General features: G+C 44.0%; 1 protein-coding gene and 1 long non-coding RNA gene across 4 annotated transcripts in view; one reads left to right on the plus strand and one right to left on the minus strand.

The window, feature by feature from the left end:
• Wdr31 (WD repeat domain 31) overlaps positions 1 to 22105 on the plus strand; it is a 41894-nt gene that overhangs the window by 11585 nt on the left and 8204 nt on the right. For 2 of the 3 annotated variants that reach the window (XM_074051231.1, XM_020160320.2), the window contains 9 exons: positions 2551 to 2693; positions 3171 to 3300; positions 5748 to 5822; positions 8907 to 9051; positions 9143 to 9243; positions 10654 to 10721; positions 11601 to 11742; positions 12615 to 12777; positions 14743 to 19391. In XM_074051231.1, the coding sequence (XP_073907332.1) occupies positions 2647 to 2693; positions 3171 to 3300; positions 5748 to 5822; positions 8907 to 9051; positions 9143 to 9243; positions 10654 to 10721; positions 11601 to 11742; positions 12615 to 12777; positions 14743 to 14903 (1032 nt within the window). In that variant the 5' untranslated portion in view covers positions 2551 to 2646 and the 3' untranslated portion in view covers positions 14904 to 19391. The remainder of the gene's footprint in view (positions 1 to 2550; positions 2694 to 3170; positions 3301 to 5747; positions 5823 to 8906; positions 9052 to 9142; positions 9244 to 10653; positions 10722 to 11600; positions 11743 to 12614; positions 12778 to 14742; positions 19392 to 22105) is intronic. The other variant, XM_074051232.1, reaches the window with a different exon arrangement.
• The window catches only part of LOC141415380 (uncharacterized), a 34914-nt gene that overhangs the window by 5905 nt on the left and 6904 nt on the right, over positions 1 to 22105 (minus strand). The window contains exons 2-3 of the long non-coding RNA XR_012440339.1: positions 10181 to 10282; positions 1819 to 2095 (exon numbers count right to left, since the gene is read on the minus strand). This is a non-coding gene — a long non-coding RNA (uncharacterized lncRNA). The remainder of the gene's footprint in view (positions 1 to 1818; positions 2096 to 10180; positions 10283 to 22105) is intronic.

Raw genomic sequence — 22105 nt, forward strand, 5'->3', positions numbered from 1 at the left:
TCTTCTCCTTCTTCAATGCCCATGATTCTCAGGTTTGTACTTTTGATGGAGTCAGTGAGTTCTTGCATTTTCTTTTCACAGGTCTTGAGTTGTTTAACTAACAGTTCTTCGGTTTTTCCTTCAATTACCATATCATCTTCGAGTTCTGAGATTCTGTCTTCTGTTTGTTCTATTCTGCTGGATTGGCCTTCCGTTTTGTTTTGCAGTTCTGTTTCGTTCTTTTTTCTGAGGTTTTCCATATCCTGAGTCACTTCCTCTTTAATGTTGTCTATTTTTGTCCTGAGTTCATTAATCTCTTTATTAATCATGTTCTTTGTTTCACTTTGGTGTTTATACAGTGCTTCTATGGTTTCCTTTATTTCTTCTTGTGCTTTTTCAAATTCTGTATTTTTGTTGTCTTGGAATTTCTTGAGTGTCTCCTGTACATTTTGGTTGACCCTATCCAGTATCATCTCTATAAAATTCTCATTGAGTACCTGTAGTATTTCTTCTTTTAGATTATTCTTGTGGGCTTCATTGGGTTCCTTGGCATAGTTTATCTTCATTTTGTTGGAGTCTGGATCTGAGTGTCTGTTTTTTTCATTTCCCTCTGGTTCCTGTACTAATTTTTTGCTGTGGGGAAACTGGTTTCCCTGTTTTTTCTGTCTTCCCGTCATTGCCCTTGGTGTTGTTATTGTCGCTGTACTGTGTGCAGTTAAGTATTTTCTAGCTTGTAATAATAACAGTCGTGATATTTAGAATGGAAGGGTGAGAGGAGATGGAAAGCAAAGAAGTTAAAGAAAAAGAGAAAAACAAATAAACAAGTAGAAAAAACCAAAACAAACAACAAAAAAATTTCAAAGATATAAACAGGGAGAGATAGTGTACTAATCAGCAGTAAGCTGAACAGGCATTAGAGAGACAGAGAGAGGATTGAAAATAAAAAATAAATGAAAAAAATTTAAAAAATAAAAATAAATAAATATATTAAAAAAATTTCCATGTTCAAATGCAATAAAGTTTCAGTCTTAATAATTTTGGTGTTCGTCCCTCATCTTCTAATCCTGTAGATGGTGTCTCAGAAGTAGTTCTATTCTTGTCTCATCAAAGGGGAAAAAAACTAAAAAAAAAAAAAAAAAACAGCACAAAACAAAACAAAACAAAAAACCCCACAAAGTGTCCCATGTTCAAATGCAATACAGTTTCAGTAAGTTTTTCAGCATGCAGGTGTAGTTCGGTTATTGTCTCATCAAAGGAAGAAAGAAAAAAAAAAAGAGTCTGGAGACAGTTCAGTGAATGGCTGTCTGAGGCTGCATCTCTCCTGCCTGCTGCTGTCAGCCTGCTGTTGCTGGTGGCGTTATTTATGCAGATCTCAGGAGTGAGCTTAACACTCACCTGGCCCCTCAGACTGTGTTTACTTAGATTTCTCCTGTGTGAGAGCCGCTGCTACAAGCTTTCCCCTTCCAAGCACACTGGGGGAGGTGACACTGCACCCGCTTTCTCAGGCCTGCGTGTTTATTTGCAGCTCACGTGGGAAGTGGGTCTTCCGCCCTCTGCTGTGGAGTTTTCCTCACACCGCCACTTTTACAAGGTTTCCAGCTCCTGGTTGCTGTGCATGTGCCCCCACTCCAGCCTTCTCCAGCTGGCTTGTTGTGAGGGATTTCCCCTCCCCCCATTCGGTGCTCAGGGTGCCCTGCCCTCTTTGCTATGTGTCTTTATTGTTGTTATTGCTTATTACTCAGTTTCTCTTTTTTCCCTGGGTGGGCTTGGTCTGTCTAGGGGGCTATGCTGATCTGGCCCAGGATTGTCTGTGGGAGTACCGTGTGCCGCTTAGCTCACCTTGTGATCCGTGTTTTCCCAAGCCGTCTGGGCGCTGGCATCTGACGGTGGTGTGGGGTCCTCCTGGTTTCTCCATTTAACGTGCAGTGGAGATGCTATGTGCAGACTGGAGTTGTGGAGGGGTCAAAGTTTTGCCTCTTCTTAGTGGTTTTTCCTGTAAGGTGTATTTCCAGCGTCTCTCCAAGATTTTACTTTAGGAGGCACGCTTTCTGCTTCCTCCCTCTATCCGCCATCTTGGAATTCCTCCTTTATTTATATTTATAAAATGTAGTTTTAGCTAATACATAATAAGAAAATTGGTACATATTAATGGGGCACCACATACTGCTTAATACATTGTGTAATGCTTAAATCAGTTTAAACATAATTCCTAGGTTTTTGTTTTTTTTTTTTGGTACTGGGTTTGTGAAGGGTTTTTTTGAGATAGGATTTCACAAACTATCGCCTTGGCTGGCTTCAAACCTCGATCCTCCTGATCTGCCTCCTGAGTAGCTAGGATTACAGGCATGACCCACTGGTGGTGGCAGTTCCTAGTATTTTTAAAATTTAATTTTGTTTTCATTAATGCTTTATTGACATCAGCAATCCAGGGCTACAGAATAAAGCAGGGAAAGGAGGAAAAGTAAATGCACATGTTTAATTAGTCCTTTTTTTTTTTTAAGTATTTAACCCGCCATACTGCCATTGTTGTGCCTAATAAAATGCTCAGTATGCTTTCTTTTTACTGCACAGGGAGCACAACTTCCAGCAACTACCAGGGATGCTGCCACTCAGATGCCAACTGAAGCAAGTTCCTCCTCAAAAGCTTCACTTAGGTTCTGAGCTGTGATGGGAAAACTGCAAAGCAAACTCAAACACAGCACTTATAAATACAGGTGCAGCATCCTATCTTGGGATCCCAAATTAATCATGCCACATTCAAACTCACTGTGTATTGGGTTCAAGGCCAGCATGGGCTATATAGTGAGACCCTGTACTAAAGGAAGAGAAGGCCCAGAGCAAGTGTTACTGACCTTCCCTGAACAGCTTGGTCTGTCTCCTTTTGGATAAGAAGCAGTCAGCTTATTAGCTAGTATCTGTACCTAGACATAGAGGGGCCCTGCATCTTTGAGATTAATCTTGGTGAGCAAAGACTTCTGGCTTCAGAATTCCCTTGTATTACGTTTTAATCACTCAATTGTTCTGAGCATTTTCAGATTAAATACTGTTTCTGGCAGTGGGTCTCATTTCTCTGCTACTTCTCTCTCCCCTGCCAGGCCTGAATTACTACCATTCCCACACTCTTCTGCCCCTTGCTCCCCTGTGCACTCCCAGGCATTGGCCCTCTCACTTTCCCATTCTCTGCGTAACAGGCCTGATGGGATTATAGAAGAGAGAATACAAAATAAATCTTCTCAAGAATACAGCCCTGCTCACGTAGATACTGTCTCTGTGGTTGCTGCCCTGAACTCAGACCTTTGTGTCTCCGGAGGAAAAGATAAGGTAAGGTTTTGCAGTATTTCCCAAGAAACCAATGCCAGAAAGGGAAGATACCAAGAGAGGGAATGGAGGTTTTGCATTTCTAGACACAGGGCTGATTAGTGGAACATACGGGCTTAAAGTTAGAAGGACTGGGTTTAAATCCTTACTCTGCTGCTTCCTATTACTTTCAGCCAGTCTTCAAATTTTCTGAACTTCAGTTTCCTTATCATTAAATGGGATAATTACAGCAATCTCATAGGATGTTGTGAGGATTAAGTGAGAGCACAGGCAAGGTTCTTAACCTTGGGCCAGACCACCCACATGAATGGCAGGTACTGTATTTCAGCCACCCCATTTTTACAAGTACATGTAGACACAGGAGTTGTCAGCAAAAGGAACTCCTACTCTCTTTTGTTTCTCTTTTGCCACGTGCTACATAGTGTGCACCATGATTCTTCCTCTTGGCTGTTTTGTCTTTCCTCCCAGCGTCACTTTGAATCTCATTGTTTTCTGTCCTTTATATTAGGACCTGTCATAACTAAGATATTATCCGTAGTAAAAATGCTGATTCCTTTTGTTGTGAATAACACTAATGATGCTTCTCCTTTTCTGTATCTTCACTGCATACTGTAGTCCACCAGTTCTAAGATGCACCTACTTTCAGACTTTAATACCTCAAATCAGGATGCATTTAAGAATCAACTTACTGGGCACATTTTATCTTAGAATCTGTATTATTATAGATGTAAGAAACTTTATTTGCATAAGCCTTTCTTACCCCTCTGAGGGGTAGACAGGGCAAGGATCATCCTCTCCACTTTGCAGATTGGGAAATTAGTGCTTAACTAGGTCAGGTGCAGCAGGGGTTAGGTCTGCTACAGTACAAGCTCCTTACTCGCAATGACCTGAGACATTCAGTTAGAAAATGCTTTTTTTTTTTTTGCAGTACCGAGGCTTGAGCTCAGGGCCTTCACCTTGAGCCACTACACCAGCCCTTTTTTGTGAAGGTTTTTTTTTGATATAGGGTCTCTTGAACTATTTGCCCAGGGCTGGCTTTGAACTGCAATCCTCCTGATCTCTGCTTCCTTAGTAGCTAGGATTACAGGCATGAGCCACTGGCACCTAGCTAGAAAATGCTTTTAAAATACTGTGTGGGGAGAGAGATGCTTATTAAAATATTGAAGCACATAGTAGGAAAAAGGGTGGGAAGAAATTGGGACAATGATTCTCTTTGACAGATGGGATTATGGGTGAGTTTTTTTTTAATTAAAAACACATACCATTTTACAGTTGCGTGAATATACTTAACAGTACTGACCTGTACACTGAAAAATGGTTGAAATAGTGAATTAAAAAAAACAGCTAAAAGAAAGTGTAATACAATAAGGAGGTGATCTAATCTCATGTAGAATTCTTCAGCTAGAATCTCAGGCTGAGTCCATTCTCCTTGGGAAATGATAGTTACCAGATGAGGAATGAGAGGGTTCCCTAAGATTCCCAGTTTCCCAACAAAATCACTACAGCTTGAGATCTACATACAAGAAAAGAATTTGAAAGTGTCTCACACACAAAAAGGAGAGCCTCATAAGGTAGAAGTTTTAGCAAGGATTTATTTTAGAGTAATAGGATAAATTACAGAGAAATTTAAAAAGAGAGAAAAAAGCACCTCCTGCTAGAAGTGCAGGGTTAGGAGACAAGTTCAAACCCTTTTGTGAGTTGGTCTGTGCTCTGAGCTGGGGAAATGCACATGAAGTTGAAGTCTAGCAACCCCTAACCATTAGACAGTGGTTCTAGGTGTCTGAGGTGTGTGCTAAAACATGGAGATGTGAACTAGGCCTACCCAAAACACAGGAACAATAGGTGAGGTTTAGAACTTTTTGCAAGACACACCCTTCATTTTCCTGTCTACCTATGTAAGGAGTCTTGCAGCTTCACATTTCAAATGGGAAGGCAGACAGATAGCCCCAGCCTCTCTATGTCTTCCCATTCTTATAACTAAAGGACATGATGGTAGGGTGGGAGGAGAGCTTGCTGCACCATCTTTTTTCTTTCTTTTTTTTTTTTTTTTTTTTTGGCAATACTGGGGTTTGAATTCAGGTGCTCTACCCCTTGAGCCTCACTGCCAGTCCCACTCCCTTTTTTCCCCTAGTTTACTTCCTGGTTCTGATTTCTGAGTCTGGTGTTTTTAATGCTATTAAAAATAAAATAATTTCCCTGTCTCCTCATCTATCTATCCTGCCTTGCTTACCCCAAGCCCAGTGTCTTAGGGAGAGACAGAGGAATGATCACACAGATAGAAAAGAAACTCCAAGTAGGGTAACGTGAGAAAACCCTGGTGCTTGAAACAAGTCCCTTGACACAAAGGGAGTTAGTTACCAGGAACGAGTGAGGGGGAAAGAAGTAAAGGCAGCTTCAGTTAAAATCAGATAGGAGTGACTAAACTAAACTGTTCTAATGACTCTCTGCAGACAGTTGTGGCCTATAATTGGAAAACTGGAAATGTGGTGAAAAGGTTCAAAGGACATGAACGGGAAATCACCAAGGTAATTGTCAAATGACTCTTCTGAAAGGGACTTGGAACTGAATAAAGGAATAATTAGTGGATATTTAGAGTGATTAAGGTGGGTGCTGGTGACTCACACCTCTAATTCTAGCTACTTGGGAGGCTGAGATCAAGAGGATTGCAGTTTGACACCAGTCCAGGCAAACAGTTGGTGAGACCTCATCTCAACCAATAGCTGGGTACAGTGGTATTCACTTGTCATTCCAAGCTGTGAGGGAGGCTGAGATCAGGATTGTGGTTCCAGGCCAGCCTAGGTAAAAAATTTTTGTGAGACCCCCATCTCAAAGAAAAAAGCTGGGTATGGTGGCATACATTTGTAATCCCAGCTGAGGATTGCAGCCTAGGCCAGGCTGGTCTGGGCAAAAAGCTGGACCTTATCTCTAAATCAGAGCAAAAAGGGCTGGAGGTGTGGCTCAACTGGTAGAGTGCCAGCCTGGCAAGCCCAAAGCCCTGATTGAATATTCAGCCTTAAGAAAAATGCAAAGGCTTCATTTGATGCTTTGAAGCCCTATTCTAGGAAGAGCAGAGCAAAGCATCCCAAACACGAAGATGATCCAGATATCCATTCGCAGATGCACGGATAAACAAAATGTGGTAATATACATGTGATCGAATATTATTCAGCTTTAAAAAGGAATGAAGTTCTGAGATGGGGCATGTAGCTCAGTGGTAGAGTGCTTGCCTAGCATGTGTGAGGCATTGGCTGTGACCCACAAGCACTGAAAACAAATGGGAATTCTGCTATATACTATGTGGATGAGCACTGAAAGCATTATGCCTAATGAAAGAAGCCAGATACAAAAGGACAAACATTGTGATGTTACTTATATGAGGGACCTATAATAAGCAAACTCATAGAGACAGTAGAATAGTGGTACCAGGAGTGGGGAGGGAGAACAGTGTAGAGTTCCAGTGTGGGATGGTGAAAAAGTTCTAGAGATGGAAGTGATGATGGTTATACAACAATTTGAATAGACTTGAAGACACTGAATTGTACACTGAAAAATGGTTCAAATGGCAGCTTTCATACTTGATATATATTTACTACAATTGATAAAACACCATGGAAGACTTTTAGAACAGAAAAAAAGTGAACCTGGGATTATTAGAGTGCTAGTAATAGCAAGTAAAGTTGTATGTAAAGTAAAAAGCGTTAAATGGCTGGGTGTGATGTGTAGCCCATCTATTCAGGAGGCTGAGTTTGAGCCTGGGCAATATAGTATGACCTCTTCTGAAAAAAAAAAAAAAACAGAAAGGGCACTCAGTAGAACAGAGTGGACTTGGTTTGAATTGATCAAGAGTGTGAAAGAATCACCTGTCATAAGAGTTTTAGGTTTAGTTTGGTGCTTTAAAAAAATTCTTTCAAATACACACAAAGCAATCTGATGCAATTTAAATTGTTCCAGGGTATAGAGAAAATATAACATGAGTACAAAAGCTGACAAAGCATATAAAGAAAACTGCAGACTAGTGAATACCTGCATCAGGTAGAATTAGATATGGTTCAGGTAACAGAGCCCAAACCTTGGCATGGTGGCTTCATGGTCATGAGGGAGTCAGACTCTTCATATTTCTTTCTTTCCTTCCTTCCTCCCTCCTTCTCTTCCTCCTTCATTCCCCTCCCTCCTTCCCTTCCTTCTTTCCTCCTTTTTTTTTTTTTTGAAACAAGGTTTTGCTATATTGCCTGTGTTGTCCAGGCTTGCCTTGAACTGATGACTCTCCTGCCTTAGCCTTTCAAGCCACTGAGATTACAGGTGTGTGCCACCACACTTGGCTCCTTGTATATTTCTTATTCTATCACTAGAGCTTAATTTCCTTTTTCAAACTTACCTCCTAGTCACAAGATAACTATTGCAACTCCAGTCATCATATCTGATCTCAAGGCAGCAGCAAAGGTTGTGCCTGTCAGCCCCTTATAATAGAGATCCTGAGCTAGGCATTAGTTGCTCATGCCTATAATCCTAGCTACTTGGGAGGCAGAGATCAGGTAGATCATAGTTTGAAACCAGCCCAGGCAAATAGTTTGCAAGACCCTATCTCGAAAATACCCAACACAAAATAGGGCTGGCAGGGTAGCTCAAATGGTAGAGTGTCTGCCTAGCAACCATGAGTCCCTGAGTTAAAACTCCAGTACCACCAAAAAAAAAAAAGGATCTCAAGAGGTTCTACTTATACATCATTGTTGGAAAATCTGAATTAGTAGTGGAGTACATTGCCATACCCAACAATATAGAGTTGTACTGTTAAGAATGGATAATGAGCACACCACTTGCAAACTGCTGCACGCATTGATAAAAAAATCCTAAATGAAGTATTAGTAAAGAGAATCTAAATTTGCTAAATTAACAGCATACCATGACCAATTGAGCTTTATTTGGAATGCATAAATGGTTGATAACTAGGACTCTGTATATCAGATGGTAAAAGGGAGACAAAGGTGATCATCTTAGATCAAAGGAACTAGCAGAAACTGTAGGTAAAGTAGAGATAAATTGATCTTTATGTGATAAAAAATATGGACTGGTGAAGTGGCACAGGTGGTAGAAAACCTGCCTAGCAAGTGTAAGGCCCTGAGTTCAAACCATAGTACCACCAAAAAAATAAAAAAAGTGTGAAAAAGAAACTACCTCTTTGAAAACAAAGTAAAATAAGCGGCATTACAGAATAAAGTAGGAGATACCGTAAGGTGGTCTACGAGGTAAGTGTGTAGGAGTGTTGTGTCCACTGTTCCCATTTTATACGGGGATAGTTAAGTGCAAAAGGGTCTCTTCATCCAAGACCCAGGAGCAGAACGAGACATGGAAGACGGTCTGAGGAGGCTTTATGGAGGAGATGAGGTTTTGAAGGAGGGGAGGGCTTCTGCCACATAAAGAGGTGAGAGGAGTGCAGCATCGGGAAAGGTAGAAATCCAGCCTGGCCCATTCTTTCCGTGCAGATTTCAAACTTAGGTATTACCCTTTTTAAAAATTGGAGAGGGGTGATGCAAGCTCATCCTTTTTCCATTTCAAAGTCCAATCCAGCAAGCACACTGCACTATTTCTGTTTCTGTTTGTCCCCTGAGCAGATAACCTGTATTCCCAAATCCACCCAGTTTTTCAGCGCCTCCCGAGACAGGATGGTCTTGATGTGGGACCTGCACGGCTCCTCACAGCCCAGGCAGCAGCTGTCTGGCCATGCCATGGTAGTCACTGGGTTGGCTGTGAGTCCAGGTAAAGTAAAGCAGACCTTTTTCCAACACCTTTCCCAGAACCCCTGTGTAATCCCATCTCATGAGCTATCTTCTCACCATTGCTTCCAAAGACTCATCACAGCTGTGCACTGGCTCTCGGGACAACACCCTGCTTCTGTGGGATGTGGAGACTGGACAGTGTGTGGAGAGGGCATCTGTCTCCAGGAACCTGGTATGAATTCAGACTAGGAACAGAAAGGGCAACCAAGGGAGCATGAGGTACTGGTTGTGTAGCTTGGGGTGGAGCATGTGCTTAGCATGAGTGAGGCCCTGGATTCAGTACCTAGCACAGAGAAGGAGAGGGAGAATGTGGATGAGTGAGAGACCAACAACCAGATTCCCATGGCTCGGTCCTGGTCACTGCCCCCGGCCTCTTAGTGTTACTGGTTAGATGATATCTTAAGTCTCCTGCTCTAGGAAATGACTCCACTAGTTTACTCTGGAATTTAAAATGGTGTCCTCATTCATTCCTTCAAAATACAACTATACATTTCTTTTGTGAATCATACACTGCCAGGAACAGGGATTAATGACAAAAGACACAGCTCCCTGCCTTCCAGGACCGTACTGTGTGGAACATAAGGTGGCCACTGCCTCCTCGGTATTTGTAACATCATGCAGAGAAATAAGCATTACTTTTGCTTGATGTATAATTTGCTCTGTTTTTGAAGAACAGTTGTTCCCTGACAGTAAACTGGTATGTAAATTACACAGCCTGTAGGGTCAGTCACACCTGGCTTCAAATCATGTGTTTGTATTGTAGTTTTTGTTTGAGTTTTATGGTGCTGGAGATCAAATCCAAAGCCTTACACATGCTAGGTAAGCACTGCACTTCTGAGCTATACTCTAGCCCTGGCTTTAGACCATGAATCTATCATTTTTTTTAGCTGTGCCACACCAAGTTGTTTAAGCTCTTATGAGATTCAGTGTCTTCATTTATAACATGGGAAGAAAGATTCTTCAGATGACTAAATGAGATACTGTATGTACATGAAATACCTGTCTGTGTGCTTGACACATGGCCCATGTTCCTTTAGTAGTTATCAAAGTTCAGTCATGGTCTGCTTTCCTAATTTTGAAGAGAACCGTCAATGGCGGGATATACTTACCTCATGCCCTTCATGTGGGTGGAGGCTGGTGTGTGCTGAGAAAAGGAAAATCCTGTTACTCTGGATTGATTTGAGAACTTTTTCCATGCCTTCCAGTAGGGCCTGTAGGGATAGAGACCACAGTCACTCTTCTGAGCCTTGTGACACTATCAGAGTTTCCATGGTCTAACCTTAGCACAGGGGCTGCTCTCCTGCCCACCCACCTGCAAGTCTCCACCACTGGCTGGGTTCAGGCTCTTGAAGACTGACCTGGAAGGCTGACCAAAAGCCTTTGGTGTGCACAGCTGGTCCAGCTGCTGCCACTGCCATTGGTAATTGGGGTGACACAGGCAGAGGTTGACATTAACTCCCTCTAAGTCAAATTCCCTGGCCCAGAATCCATGAAAGGCACAGAGATGGTAATTAGCCAGCTTACTAGAATTCCAGGAGAATAGCGTGGTGTGGAAAAGTGCTAAAGATTTTGCTTTTTCCAGGTTACTCACCTGTGCTGGGTCCCCAGAGAACCGTATATACTACAGTCCTCTGAAGATAAAACCATCAGGTGGGCTACTGAGCGGCAGAGAGGTGTTTCTGGTGAAGGTTTGTGCTTCCCATGTTACCTGACTCTGCTCTCAGTCTGCTTCTCCACACTGCTGTGCCCTTTCCAGGACCTTCCACCCCTCTGCCTCTTGCTGGTGCTAGGACCTCTTGTTCTGGCCCCATGGATCTGGGTAGGGACTGGATGCCAGGAGATAAGGTCAGGAAAAGGCCCCTGTCCTAGATGGCTTTGAAGCAGCTCTGAATGTGTCCAGACTGACCTCCAGATCAGTCTCCTGCTTGTCCCACCCCCTGAGACTGCCTGGCTCCACTTGCTACCCCTGGGGTTCTCAGCTACCCAGCCTGGGAAAGTGGAGTCAGAGGAAATCTGTAGTTCTTAGGCTGGAGAGCATGACCAGAAACTGGAAATAAGAATGAGAAACTAGAAGTAAGAATGAGATAAAGAGGTAAAAATGAGACAAGAGGCAAAATAAAACCCTTTCCAGTGCACTCCATGGCCAGGGCCTGAATCTGGTTCTAGAATGATGATACGCTCTGTGTATCTTGTTCAAGTTTAAATTGTGGGCACAGAAATAGCTTCTGGTACATTGAAAGCAGTGTCCTGAAGGACCACATTACCTTGCACAATTAAGATGCATGATCCAAATCCTATCACCTGAGCTCAAAATGGATAGAGCTGAGATGTCATTCCCTCGGCTGCTTCCTGTCAGCTTAGCATCTTGGAGATTGTGCTAGATCCTGCTGCTGTGCTGGGATAGGCCATGGCATTCCATTCTGACTGACCTGAGCAGCATGCAGCCAAGACTTTCATATCAGGGGGGTTTTATAGGTATGCTTCAGGCATATGTGCTACAAAGACATTTCTTGCTTCAATTTCTTTCAGATTATGGGACAGTAGGGGGCTACAGGTAGCTCACGTATTTCCCACAAAGCAGCACATTCAGACCCACTGTGAAGCCAGCACAGATGGGCACAAGTGCATCTCCTGCAGCAGCGGCTTTGGGGGCGAAGGCTGTGAAGCCACGGTAAGAGATGGCGAGGAATCCAGCTGTCTGGTGGCTGATGAACTTTCTCTGGCTTTAGCTGGCTACATGGAAAGGCTTTGCAATGATTCAGGCCTATCAAGTGCATACCATGAGTGATACTTTGCATTCTAGATGCTTCTTTGAAGCAACATCCATTAACCTGGGGCTCTCAAAATTGGAGGTAGACAAGAAGAATGGGAGGGGATTGAAGATAGAGAAGAGCTAAACACAGAACCAGCCTGCTGATGGCCCTACTCTGAGCAGGGACTGCTTGAAGAGCCAAACCCTGTCAGTATTCTCTTTGTACATGTGGCCATAGTAAAGGAAGCTCAGGCTCTTTAGGAAGCATGGAGCTCCAGTGTTGGTCCAGGGCCACCCCATCCCTTATCCAGGTACCTTCCTTGCAGGATCTATTACTCACCTTGTGGTAGACACTAGGCATCCAATAAATGTGCTACATGTGTGCACATATTGCTGCTGGGGATTGAACCCAGGGTCTTGCAAATGCTAGGCAAGTGTTGTGCCACCGAGCCACATCCCCAGCCTCAATTAGGCAGCTCTTAAGTTGTCTTAAGTGCACAACCTGCACTGTTCTGTCATGCTACAGGACTGGGGCTTTTATTTCCCTAATCATGGAAAAGACAAAGACTCCTCTGGCATGTCCTTAGCCCGTGTTGTTTGGGACATGGTGCTAAAATAATTATTGGATGGATGGGTGGTTGGTATAATGGATGACAACGGGTTCATGGAGCTACCTGAGTAGGTAGGTAGAGGAACAGGTGAATCATGGGAGGATGGATATTAGTGAATGGAGTGTGTGTGAAGCCAGAGGAATATGTATGTATGAGCTGGTCAATGTCATTACTTTGCAGTTGTGGGACTTAAGGCAGACAAGAAACAGAATATGTGAGTATAAGGGGCATTTCCAAACAGTTGCATCCTGTGTCTTCCTACCAAGAGCCTTGGCCTTGATGCCTGCAATTGCTACCTCATCACATGACTCCAAGGTGAAGATTTGGAACCAAGACACTGGAGGTAAGGAGCCTGTTGTCAGTGGTTCTCCAAAGATCCATGAAGTGTTAAAGCTTTCTTTTCATTGCACACCATATACAAAGCCACACGTCTCCTGCCACTGGCTAATCCCCTGGTGGTTAAGAGGTAATGCCAAGATGCCAGTGTTTTTCTGGTTGGCTTGGTTAGAAGTCATCACCATGCATCCCCTGGTGCCATGATTCAGACTCATTCCTAAAAGCCCAAACATAATTTGCCTCTTACGTTTTTTTTTTTTCAGACAAGGTCAAACTCGATCCTCCTACCTCAGCCTCCTGAGTACTGGGATTACAGGCATGTACCACCAACTCCAGTTCTTCCTACATTCTTTCTGCCTAAAGTTCCTCAGTAGGGTTCAGCTTGTGAACCTCAGAATGTCTAAAAAAGGGAACAAGCTGTGTGCTGGTGACTCACACTTATAATCCTAGCTACTCAGGGGGCAGAGATCAGGAGGATTGTGCTTTGAAGTTAGCCCTGGGTAAATAGTTCGAGTGGCCTCTTTTGAAAATCCCCATCACAAAAAAATGGCTGGCAGAGTGGCTCAAGCAGTAAGAGTGCCTACCTAACAAGCGTGAAGCCCTGAGTTCAAATTCCAGTGCCACAAAATAAATAAAGGGAACAAGAATTGCTACTTTTGAATTTCTTTTTCAAGGACTAAAATGAGAAACTCAGCTCTTGGTGGGGCTGTTGGAGAGTAAAGACAATCGCAGAAAATCTCTGCCTGCAGCTGTGGTTTCAGATCACAGTAAGGTCATAACACTTCAAACACCAGAGGACAATGGTGTCTATGGTATTTTTAAACCGTTGGTAGCATGAAATCTAGTGACGGTGGGTGCGTTTATACCATGAAGATAGGCAACTGATATGAATCAGTGCTAAATGATTTTCTTCCAGAAAGCTGGAAGTGCACTGGAATAGCAGTGCCTCTCTGCTATTCTGTCATGGACACAGGACTCGGCCAGAGACAAGAATGGCAGGCATTAGTTTAGAGAACTTCAACCCAAGTCCTTCCTGCAGCAATCCTGCAGAAGCTCAGCTCCCCCTAGGGGTAGAGAGGGTAAATTCTCAAAGAGAAGAGGTGGGACCTTGTCTAATGGCAGTCTGCAAACCGCTGTGCCACAAGCCAGACTTCATAGCAAGGGCAGGCCTGTGGTGCCTTCATATGGAGTTGCTTCCCCAGCTGCCCATGTGTAATCACTGTGGGGGGTTGGAGAGCAGGTGCTTCAAATTTCATGAGCATTGAGACCTGAATGGATGGCACAAACACCCTGTCCACTGCGTCTGCACCTGAAATTCTCACAAGAGTAGCCTCCGAGGTGCAGATGTGGGGAGACTAGATGGGCTGGAAATCCCCAGGACTGCCATCAGGTTCCCATTCTCCTTTGTTGGGAAGAAAACCAGCAACTGTAGATCAGTGTCCCTGTCTGTTTTCTCTACCCTGCCCTGCCTTGTTCTCTGGGCAGATAACTGAGGGTGCCATTTGATTGTGGCCCTGATTGTGTGAACATAACATTTTTCTTAGTGGCACAGTTCCTATTTGCCCGAGTGCCATTCTCTATAGTCCAAGTCATGGAGTTGACTCAAGTTTTGACTTCACGTCATGCCTCTTACTGGGTTAGATAGGTACAGCCTACACCCTGTTTCTTGGATTTCTTATGAGGCCATCGCGTCTCCTGATGTAGTCACACACTGTATAACATTTCAGTTGATGACAGACCATAGCACGCACATACATACACCACTTAGTACCATATATATATATATATATATATACACCTTGTTGCCCAGTGTGCACTGGCTGCTCTATTAGATGTGCAAGCGTGTGATCTGATGTGGTACAACAACGAAATGGCCTGCTGATGCATTTCCCAAAACTTATCCCATTGTTAAACAATGCACGTCTGGCTTGTACTCTTGGCCTGAACTGTTCATGTCCCTTTCCTCCCCCAGCCTGCCTTTTCACCTTGTCTCTGGATGGATCGGGACCTTTGACCTCCCTGGCTGTTGGTGACACCACCTCCCTGTTATGTGCAAGCTTCCACAGAGGAATTTACTTACTCACAATGGACCACAGCCGAGGGCTGCAGCTGGGGGAAGTGGCAACATTCTGAAGCCAACACACAGCGACTGGACAGTGCAAGTCACGGTCCCTCCTTTCTCTGTGTGGCTTTGTGTTTCCGCGTTATGTTGGGGGAGGGGAATGTAGGGCTGGTAGTTTTAGAAGGCAGATCAGTGTTAGAGGTCAATTTAAATCCAGTGGTTCAAAATTAGGTTTAGAGACATAGGCTAACATAAGTTCTCAATCTAAGGTAAATCCAAATGCAATGCATTGCTCAGAATGATTACCTGGAGGTGTAAGAGCGGTAGGCCCCTGTCTGTGAGAGTCATTGAACTGGCCTTCTCCATGTCTTCACAAAGAAACAAAGGCAGTGGGGACAGTTCAGTTGCCTCGAAAATAATGGAGAGGGGAAAGAACAGTGCTGCTTTCCAGAGGAAGTGGACTACAGATGTCTGCTGAATTGGAGCTCCAACCAATGCTCCTGAGCAGCGTAAAGGATCAAAGTTAGGGTGAGTGAACAAAAGCCATGGAGGGCTTCATTTAGAGGGGCAGAGGGGGAGGAGGCAAACCCCTCCAGTATTTGCCAGGGCTGGCCTTGAACTGTGATCCTCACAAGTAGGTAGGATTACAGGTGTGAGCCTCTGGTCATTTGATTCCTTAAGTTTGGGATTTTTGAGCTCTGGAAAGACAAAGGTAGTGGGAGAGGAAGCTACTTCACTGAGCACCCACAGAGGGCTAGGTATCTATTCTCATTACAATTCCAATTGATATTCCCATTTTACAGATGAGGTAGCTGAGGCCCTGAGACCTGCATTTCTTTGTCCAAAATTACGTAGGAAGAGCCGAGACTGGGCCAGCCTGACTCAAGCTGGAATGTTTTCCTTTTGTACCCTTTTGACTTTGTATAATGTCACAACTTCAGTGTTCTAGAAATTCAAACACCATGATACTGTTTTTGTATTTTTGAGACCAGTTATTATTTTGGGGGGCAGTGCTTGGTATCAAACTCAGGGTGTCATGCATACTTTGCAAGCATTCTGCCACTGAGCTACGCTCTAAGCCCCCAGTTACTAGCTGGCTCCAAGGAGATCCCCCTGGGAGGTCCCTAGGGGGGCCAGCAGACAAGTGTCTCAGGGAAAGTCCTAGCATATGTTGAATTCTTAGTGCTATAGCTAATACTTTCTTCTAGAAGGAAGACAGGCAACAGTCAAAAAGTCCCAAGAGTGGGTAGCAAGGGGACCCAGGGAAGGAGGACAGGCCGCTATGAGAGGGAGGGGGAGGAAATAGCAGACCTCTGGTGAGGTAGAGGGTTTTCTACCAATAAAATTCCTTCTCTGAACTATTCATATGCTTGATGTCAAAATTCCTTATTTGTGTGTCAAAGAAAAAAAGATGAATAAGTGCTGACGTTCACAGAGCAGTTTTTTTTCTGATAGGCCCTAATCAGATACTCAGCATCTAAGATACAGCTTTGAAAGTCACTGAACATACCATTTTAGAGGCCAGCCTCTAAAATCATAGGAAGGAATTTTCCAAAGATTGGGTGTCTTTTCCAGGAAAGTGTATAAGCCTTGGAAATCTGACTGAATATGTTCTTTGAATTTATGTATTTAATGACACATTTCACTTAAATGTGCTTGTATAGTTATAAAGGAAAATGAGTGCTGATTATTAGTGGCCTTCATTTTGGTACAAGAGTTACCAGCAAAGCAACTTAGGTCACTTGGGGTTTTTAATCTTTTAACACTGAGAAAAGGGAATATTCTCAGTGCTCAGGATTGAACCCAGGACAAGTGCTCTACCACAGAGCCACATCCTCAGCCCTTGTTTTTGTTTTTGTTTTGCTAGTCCTGGGGTTTGAACTCAGCCTCACGCTGGCCAGGCAGGTGTTCTACCACATGAGCCACTCCACCAGCCCCAGCCCTTGGTTTTTTGAGACAGAGTCTTGGTATGCAGCCCAGACTGACCTTGAACTTGCTATATAACCCAGGCTGGCCTGAAACTCAAGATTCTCCTGCCTTAGCCTCCCGGGTGCTGGAATTACAGGTGTGCACCCCTATGCCCAGCTGAATTTAGCTATTTCTGAGTGTCCTTTTGAAGACATAATTTTTTATTCCAGTACTGATTGAACCCAGGACCTCTTGAATGGTAAGCAAGTGTTCTACCAGTTAAGCCACACCTCCAGCCCTTTTGTTTGTGTTTTGTCTTTGAGATAGGGTGTCTTTGAAATAGGGTCTTGCTAACATTGCCTGGGCTGGCCTCAAAATCATAATCCTCCTGCCTCTTCCTCCTATGCAGCTGAGATTACAGGCATGTGCCACCATGTCTGCCTTGAAGACATAAGTATTAAAGAGCAGCTTCAGTTGGGCATGGTTGCTTACAACTATAGTCCCAGGTACTTGGAAGAGGGAGTTTGGGAAAATCACAGTTGGGAGACTAGCCTGGGCAAAAAACTAGTGAGATGCCCATCTCACCCAACATGCCAGGCATGGTGGTACTTACCTGTAAACCCAGCTATGTGAGAGGCATAGGCTGAGTGAGTGGTAAGAGACTGGCCCCAGGCAAAAAGTGTGAGACCTTAACTGAAAAATAACCTAAAGCAAAAAGGGCTAGAGGTGGAACTGAAGTGACACAGCAAAGTGGGAGGGCCTAAATTCCAACCCCATTACTGAAAATAAAACAGCTTCGTGGTTAAAAGTTCAACGGACTGTTAGTTGTGTCCCTGAAACTGGCATCTTTCCTTGGCATAGGTGCCCAGCTAAGACTACATTTCCAGCTGGCCCTGTGTGAGAATAAGCTCTTGTCAGTGGAAATGATGTGTGCAGTTTTCACCTTATTAGTGTGAGAGGAACGTGTGTGTCCAGGGCAACCTCTTGGGGTTCCTCCCCACTTGAGCTCAGGCAGCCAGTACCTGCTTCAGCTACCAAGGTGAGGACGAGGTGACGGAACAGCTGAGATGCTACTGGAGGGGAAATGGCCCTCACTGTTCTTAAGACACGATGTAATTTTTACCTGTTAATTCAAACAGTAATGATATGAGGAATTTCAGATGTCTTTAGGTTTAAAGCTCACTGAGTTTTCGTAAAATGAACAAACTAGTAGCCGAGACCTAGGCACAGCAGTGTAATACACCCAGGAATGAAGACTCTCCAGCACGCTCCCTTCCAGGCCTCTGTTTCTGCCTTTGCCTGCTTTTCTACTTCTTATAAGTGGAATCATTGTGACCCAAGGACTCAGGAGACTGAGGCAAGAGGATCTTGAGTACAAAGTCAGCCTGGGCTACATAGCAAGACCCTGTCTCAAAAGTAAAAAAAAAAAAAAAAAAAAAACCACTGCATCATAATGTACTGATGTATTGTGGCAGATGGAAAATGTGGCCACAAATCTCCCATTGCTGTGTGCCTGTCCCTTTGAAATGTGACTTCATCCCATGAAGAGTGGGGTCTCGCTCCACACCTCTTGGATCTGGGATGGTCTCTGACTCGGTTTGACCAGTGCAATGTAGAGGAATGCACCCTGAGGCTGGGCCGTGTAAGACACTTGGCAGCTTCTGCATTCACCGAGGAATGCTGTCCGTTCAGCACAAAGGAAGGTGGTCTCGGCTGCATGGAAAAGAACAGCCCCAGAATAAGGTCGTGAGTGGGTCACCAGGGGCCTTTCAACCGAGGCATCTCTGCAGCACAATGAGCCTTGTTAGTTAAACCCAGGTGAAATCAGGAAGAGAAACCACACAGCTAGCATCCAGGAGAAATAATAAACTCTTGTTTTAGAACACGAGGTTTTAGAGTGGTTTGTTATAGAGCAAAGATTTGAATGGAACAAGCACACGCTTTTTAGAGGTCAGGTTTCTTTTGCTCAGTGTGTTCATGAGACACTCATATTGTGGCATAATGGAGTATCATCCGTTCTCATTGCTGGGTAGTCATCACTGTAATTTATCCATGTGACTTCCGGCAGGCTTGGGGAGATCCTTGTTTGGGACTCTCACAAATAGTGCTGCTAGAACGTTCTAGCAGGTCTTTTGGACATATGCATGTATCTGTGTTCATTCTGTACCAGCAGAGGGCTTGCTGGGCCATCCCGTCATCTGCACGATCAGCCTCAGCGGTCCACTGCCAATGTCCCCAGGATGACTGCTCTCCTGGGAGCTATTAGGAGAGTGGGTTTCCGCTGTCCTGCAGACTCGCCCACACTCAGTGCTCCTGAACTTTGCTTCTCAGTTTTAAGGATGAGTGCCCCATGGGAGGGTCAGTTCCAGGAGCTGGCAGTCGAAGGAAGCTGGACCAACTGCTTTTGGCATGCACACCTTTCCCTGACACCAGCAGAATTTAACAGCACCTGGGATTGCAGACAGTGCCCTATGCTTTGAAGATCCCTTCCCAGTCATAACTGCATCTGAGTCTTCCAGCAAAATAGCCCTGAGGTAGACTGTTATCTCTGTTCTATAGAAAAGAAAATCTGCCCAAGGCCGCAGCATATGGCAGAGGCAGATGGGAGCTCAGGCTTTGGACAAGCAGACTGGGTCTTCTTTGGTGTCCTGGTGAGCATGGAGGCTGAAGGGGAGGGACAGGTAGAAGGTGTTTGCACCTGTGGAATAAGTGACACAGATGGAACATCCAATCTATTACCAGATGTTACACCTCAGGGTCTGCGATAGAAAATGAAAAAGCCCAGTGTTGGGTGCTGTGGTCTGGCACCACCATCACTGCATACCCACATGCTAAACTCTTAGCTCATCTGGAAATTGTCTTTTAGTAACTGGCTGACTTCATATGACCAATGACTATGTGGATGTTTTTGCTGCTTGTGTTTAAGACAGGGTTTTACTATGAAGCCCAGGATGGCAAACTCCTGATCCTCCTGCCTCAGCCTCCAGAGTGCTGGAATTACAGGTATGAACCACCATGCTAGCTGTGTAGATGTTTAAAATGAGTCTGTGTAGGCTGGCACTGTGTCTCAAGCCTATAACCCTAGCTACCTGGGAAGTGGAAATAGGGAAGATTGCAGTTCCAGGCTAGCCCAGGCAAAAAGTTTTTGAGACTCCATCTTAACCAATGGCTGGACTGGTGGTATGGGTATGTCATCCCAGCTGCCTGGGGAAGCACAAATAGGAGAGCTGCAGTGCAGGCTGGATTGGGCATAAACCCCAATATCTCAAAAATAACCTATCTCAAAAGAACATGCTCTCTGGGCTGGTTAGAGCCTGCCTAGAAAGCATGAGGCTGTAAGTTCAATCCCCAGTACCACCAAAACAAACAAAAAACCAGCTCTAAAAGGACTGGAGGAGTAGTTCAAATGATAGAAAACCTGCCTTGTTTGTACACATGAACCCTAAGTTCAAATCCTAGTACCGCCAAAAAAAAAAAGGCTATGTGGAATGTTGCCCATTGTCCACCTTTACTGAAAAACATGGGTAATAGAACATCACCATACAGCATCATCACACTGATTAAAAAATATATATGTATATGTATTTGTATATTCATAAAGAAAGACTTGGAAGAAATCTGGCAAAAATATGGTGGTGTTTATCTTGGTATTGGGTTTAAAGATGAACTTATTTTCTACCTTATGCCTTTCTGTAATTAACGTTTTAAAAATCAGGATGTAGCAGTTTCACTTTGTAACCTTATTTTTGAAATAGAAAATACAGTCACATAGCACAGCAAAAGTGCAAAAGTTGCAGGATGAGAATTTTCCCCTCATCCCTGGCTGCCATCCATCTGGTTCCCTCTGCAGGTGACCAGCAGAGCTGGCATTGAATGTATGCATACACAAGCAAATACATGGATTTTTTTCCTATATCATTTTTACAGTCTAAAGACAGTAAGATGATCTTCATTTTGAAGAAAAGGCTGTGGAAGCTATTTTATGACATAATATAGAGAAATGATAAAGCAAAAAACCAGGTTATAAAGAAGTATATAGAAAAAGACATCTTACAATAACCTGTGAAGCATGCTTTTGTGTATTTGAAATACACTTAACAGACAGAAAGGAAAGCGCGTGCGCATGTGCCGTGAGCCTCTGCACGTAGGGTTTGCTTCCCTTTTACTTGCTCTCGTGGGTGGCAGTGTGATCTGGTTGGTTGAGGGTATGGACTCTGGCACAAGGCTGCCACTTTCTAGCCCTGTGACCTTGAGAAGGAGGCATAACCTCTCTGTGCATTAGTAGCCTTGCCTATAAAATGGAGAAGGTGGCACTAGAACCCACACATACAGTTGTCACCAGGGCTAAATTACAAAATTCAGGTAGAGCCTCTAGCATGTGCCTGTAATGCCATTTACCGGCAAACCTGGGTGACCAAAGCTGGAAGAGATGAGGGGACTACTGAGTCCTGCTCAATAGCCAGTTTAATGAAGTATACATTGCTTTTTATAAACTCCTTTTACACAGAGCATTTGGTCAGAAAAGGCATGCCAAGTATTACAAGTCAAGGTTACATGTAAGCAGGGAAGCACAGTTACAATTAACTCTTTGTTGTGTTTCTTTTAAAACGGGAACAGAGAGGCAGGAGAAGCACACAGTCAGCATAACCTTCTTATTTACATCTGAAGGACACGAAGCCATCTGGGAGCCTTGAATATTGTTTTTCTGGACGCCTGGCTTTCTCACAAGGCCAGATACCAACTCACACAAGCAAGGTCCCATTGCTGGCTCTGACATGAGCCTACTACTATTCTTAAATGTCAATAATTATTGGTCAGAGTTTCCTTATTTTTCTACATTAGACATGCCTTACAATAAAAGTTAAAGAAACTGAAAAGCTATGGAGAGGGGCACAGATGAGAAAAAGGAAGGCTTCTAGGAAGGCTGCAGTAGTGACAAGCTGCAGACCTGAGAGCTGGAGCTTTCCAGCTTCCTGACTTTGACACTGTACGCTGTAACAGGAAGGACCTGTTTTGCTCTGTTCGCCGTAATGCAACAACTGCGACTGGGTAATTTATAAGGGAAAGAAGATTATTAACTCCTGGTTCTGGAGGCTAAGAAGCATAGTGAGGGCCCTGTGTTGCTTCAGCTTATGGAGGAGAGGAAGGGCACTGGGGTGGTGTAGAGGAGGTAAGCAACAGGCTGGGGTTGCTTTATAACGACCCGTTCTCGCCAAAAGGAGTCCACTCCCAAGAGAAAGGCATTAATTCCTCTTAGTGACCCCAATCCCTCTTAAAGTCCTTAACACCTCCCAGATCAACAGGAGTTTTGGAGGAAACAGACCATATTCAAACTATATACCTCCTTGAACTCATATTCTTCTCA

Source organism: Castor canadensis, chromosome 13 (assembly GCF_047511655.1).
Source record: "Castor canadensis chromosome 13, mCasCan1.hap1v2, whole genome shotgun sequence".
Classification (NCBI taxonomy): Eukaryota; Metazoa; Chordata; class Mammalia; order Rodentia; family Castoridae; genus Castor; species Castor canadensis.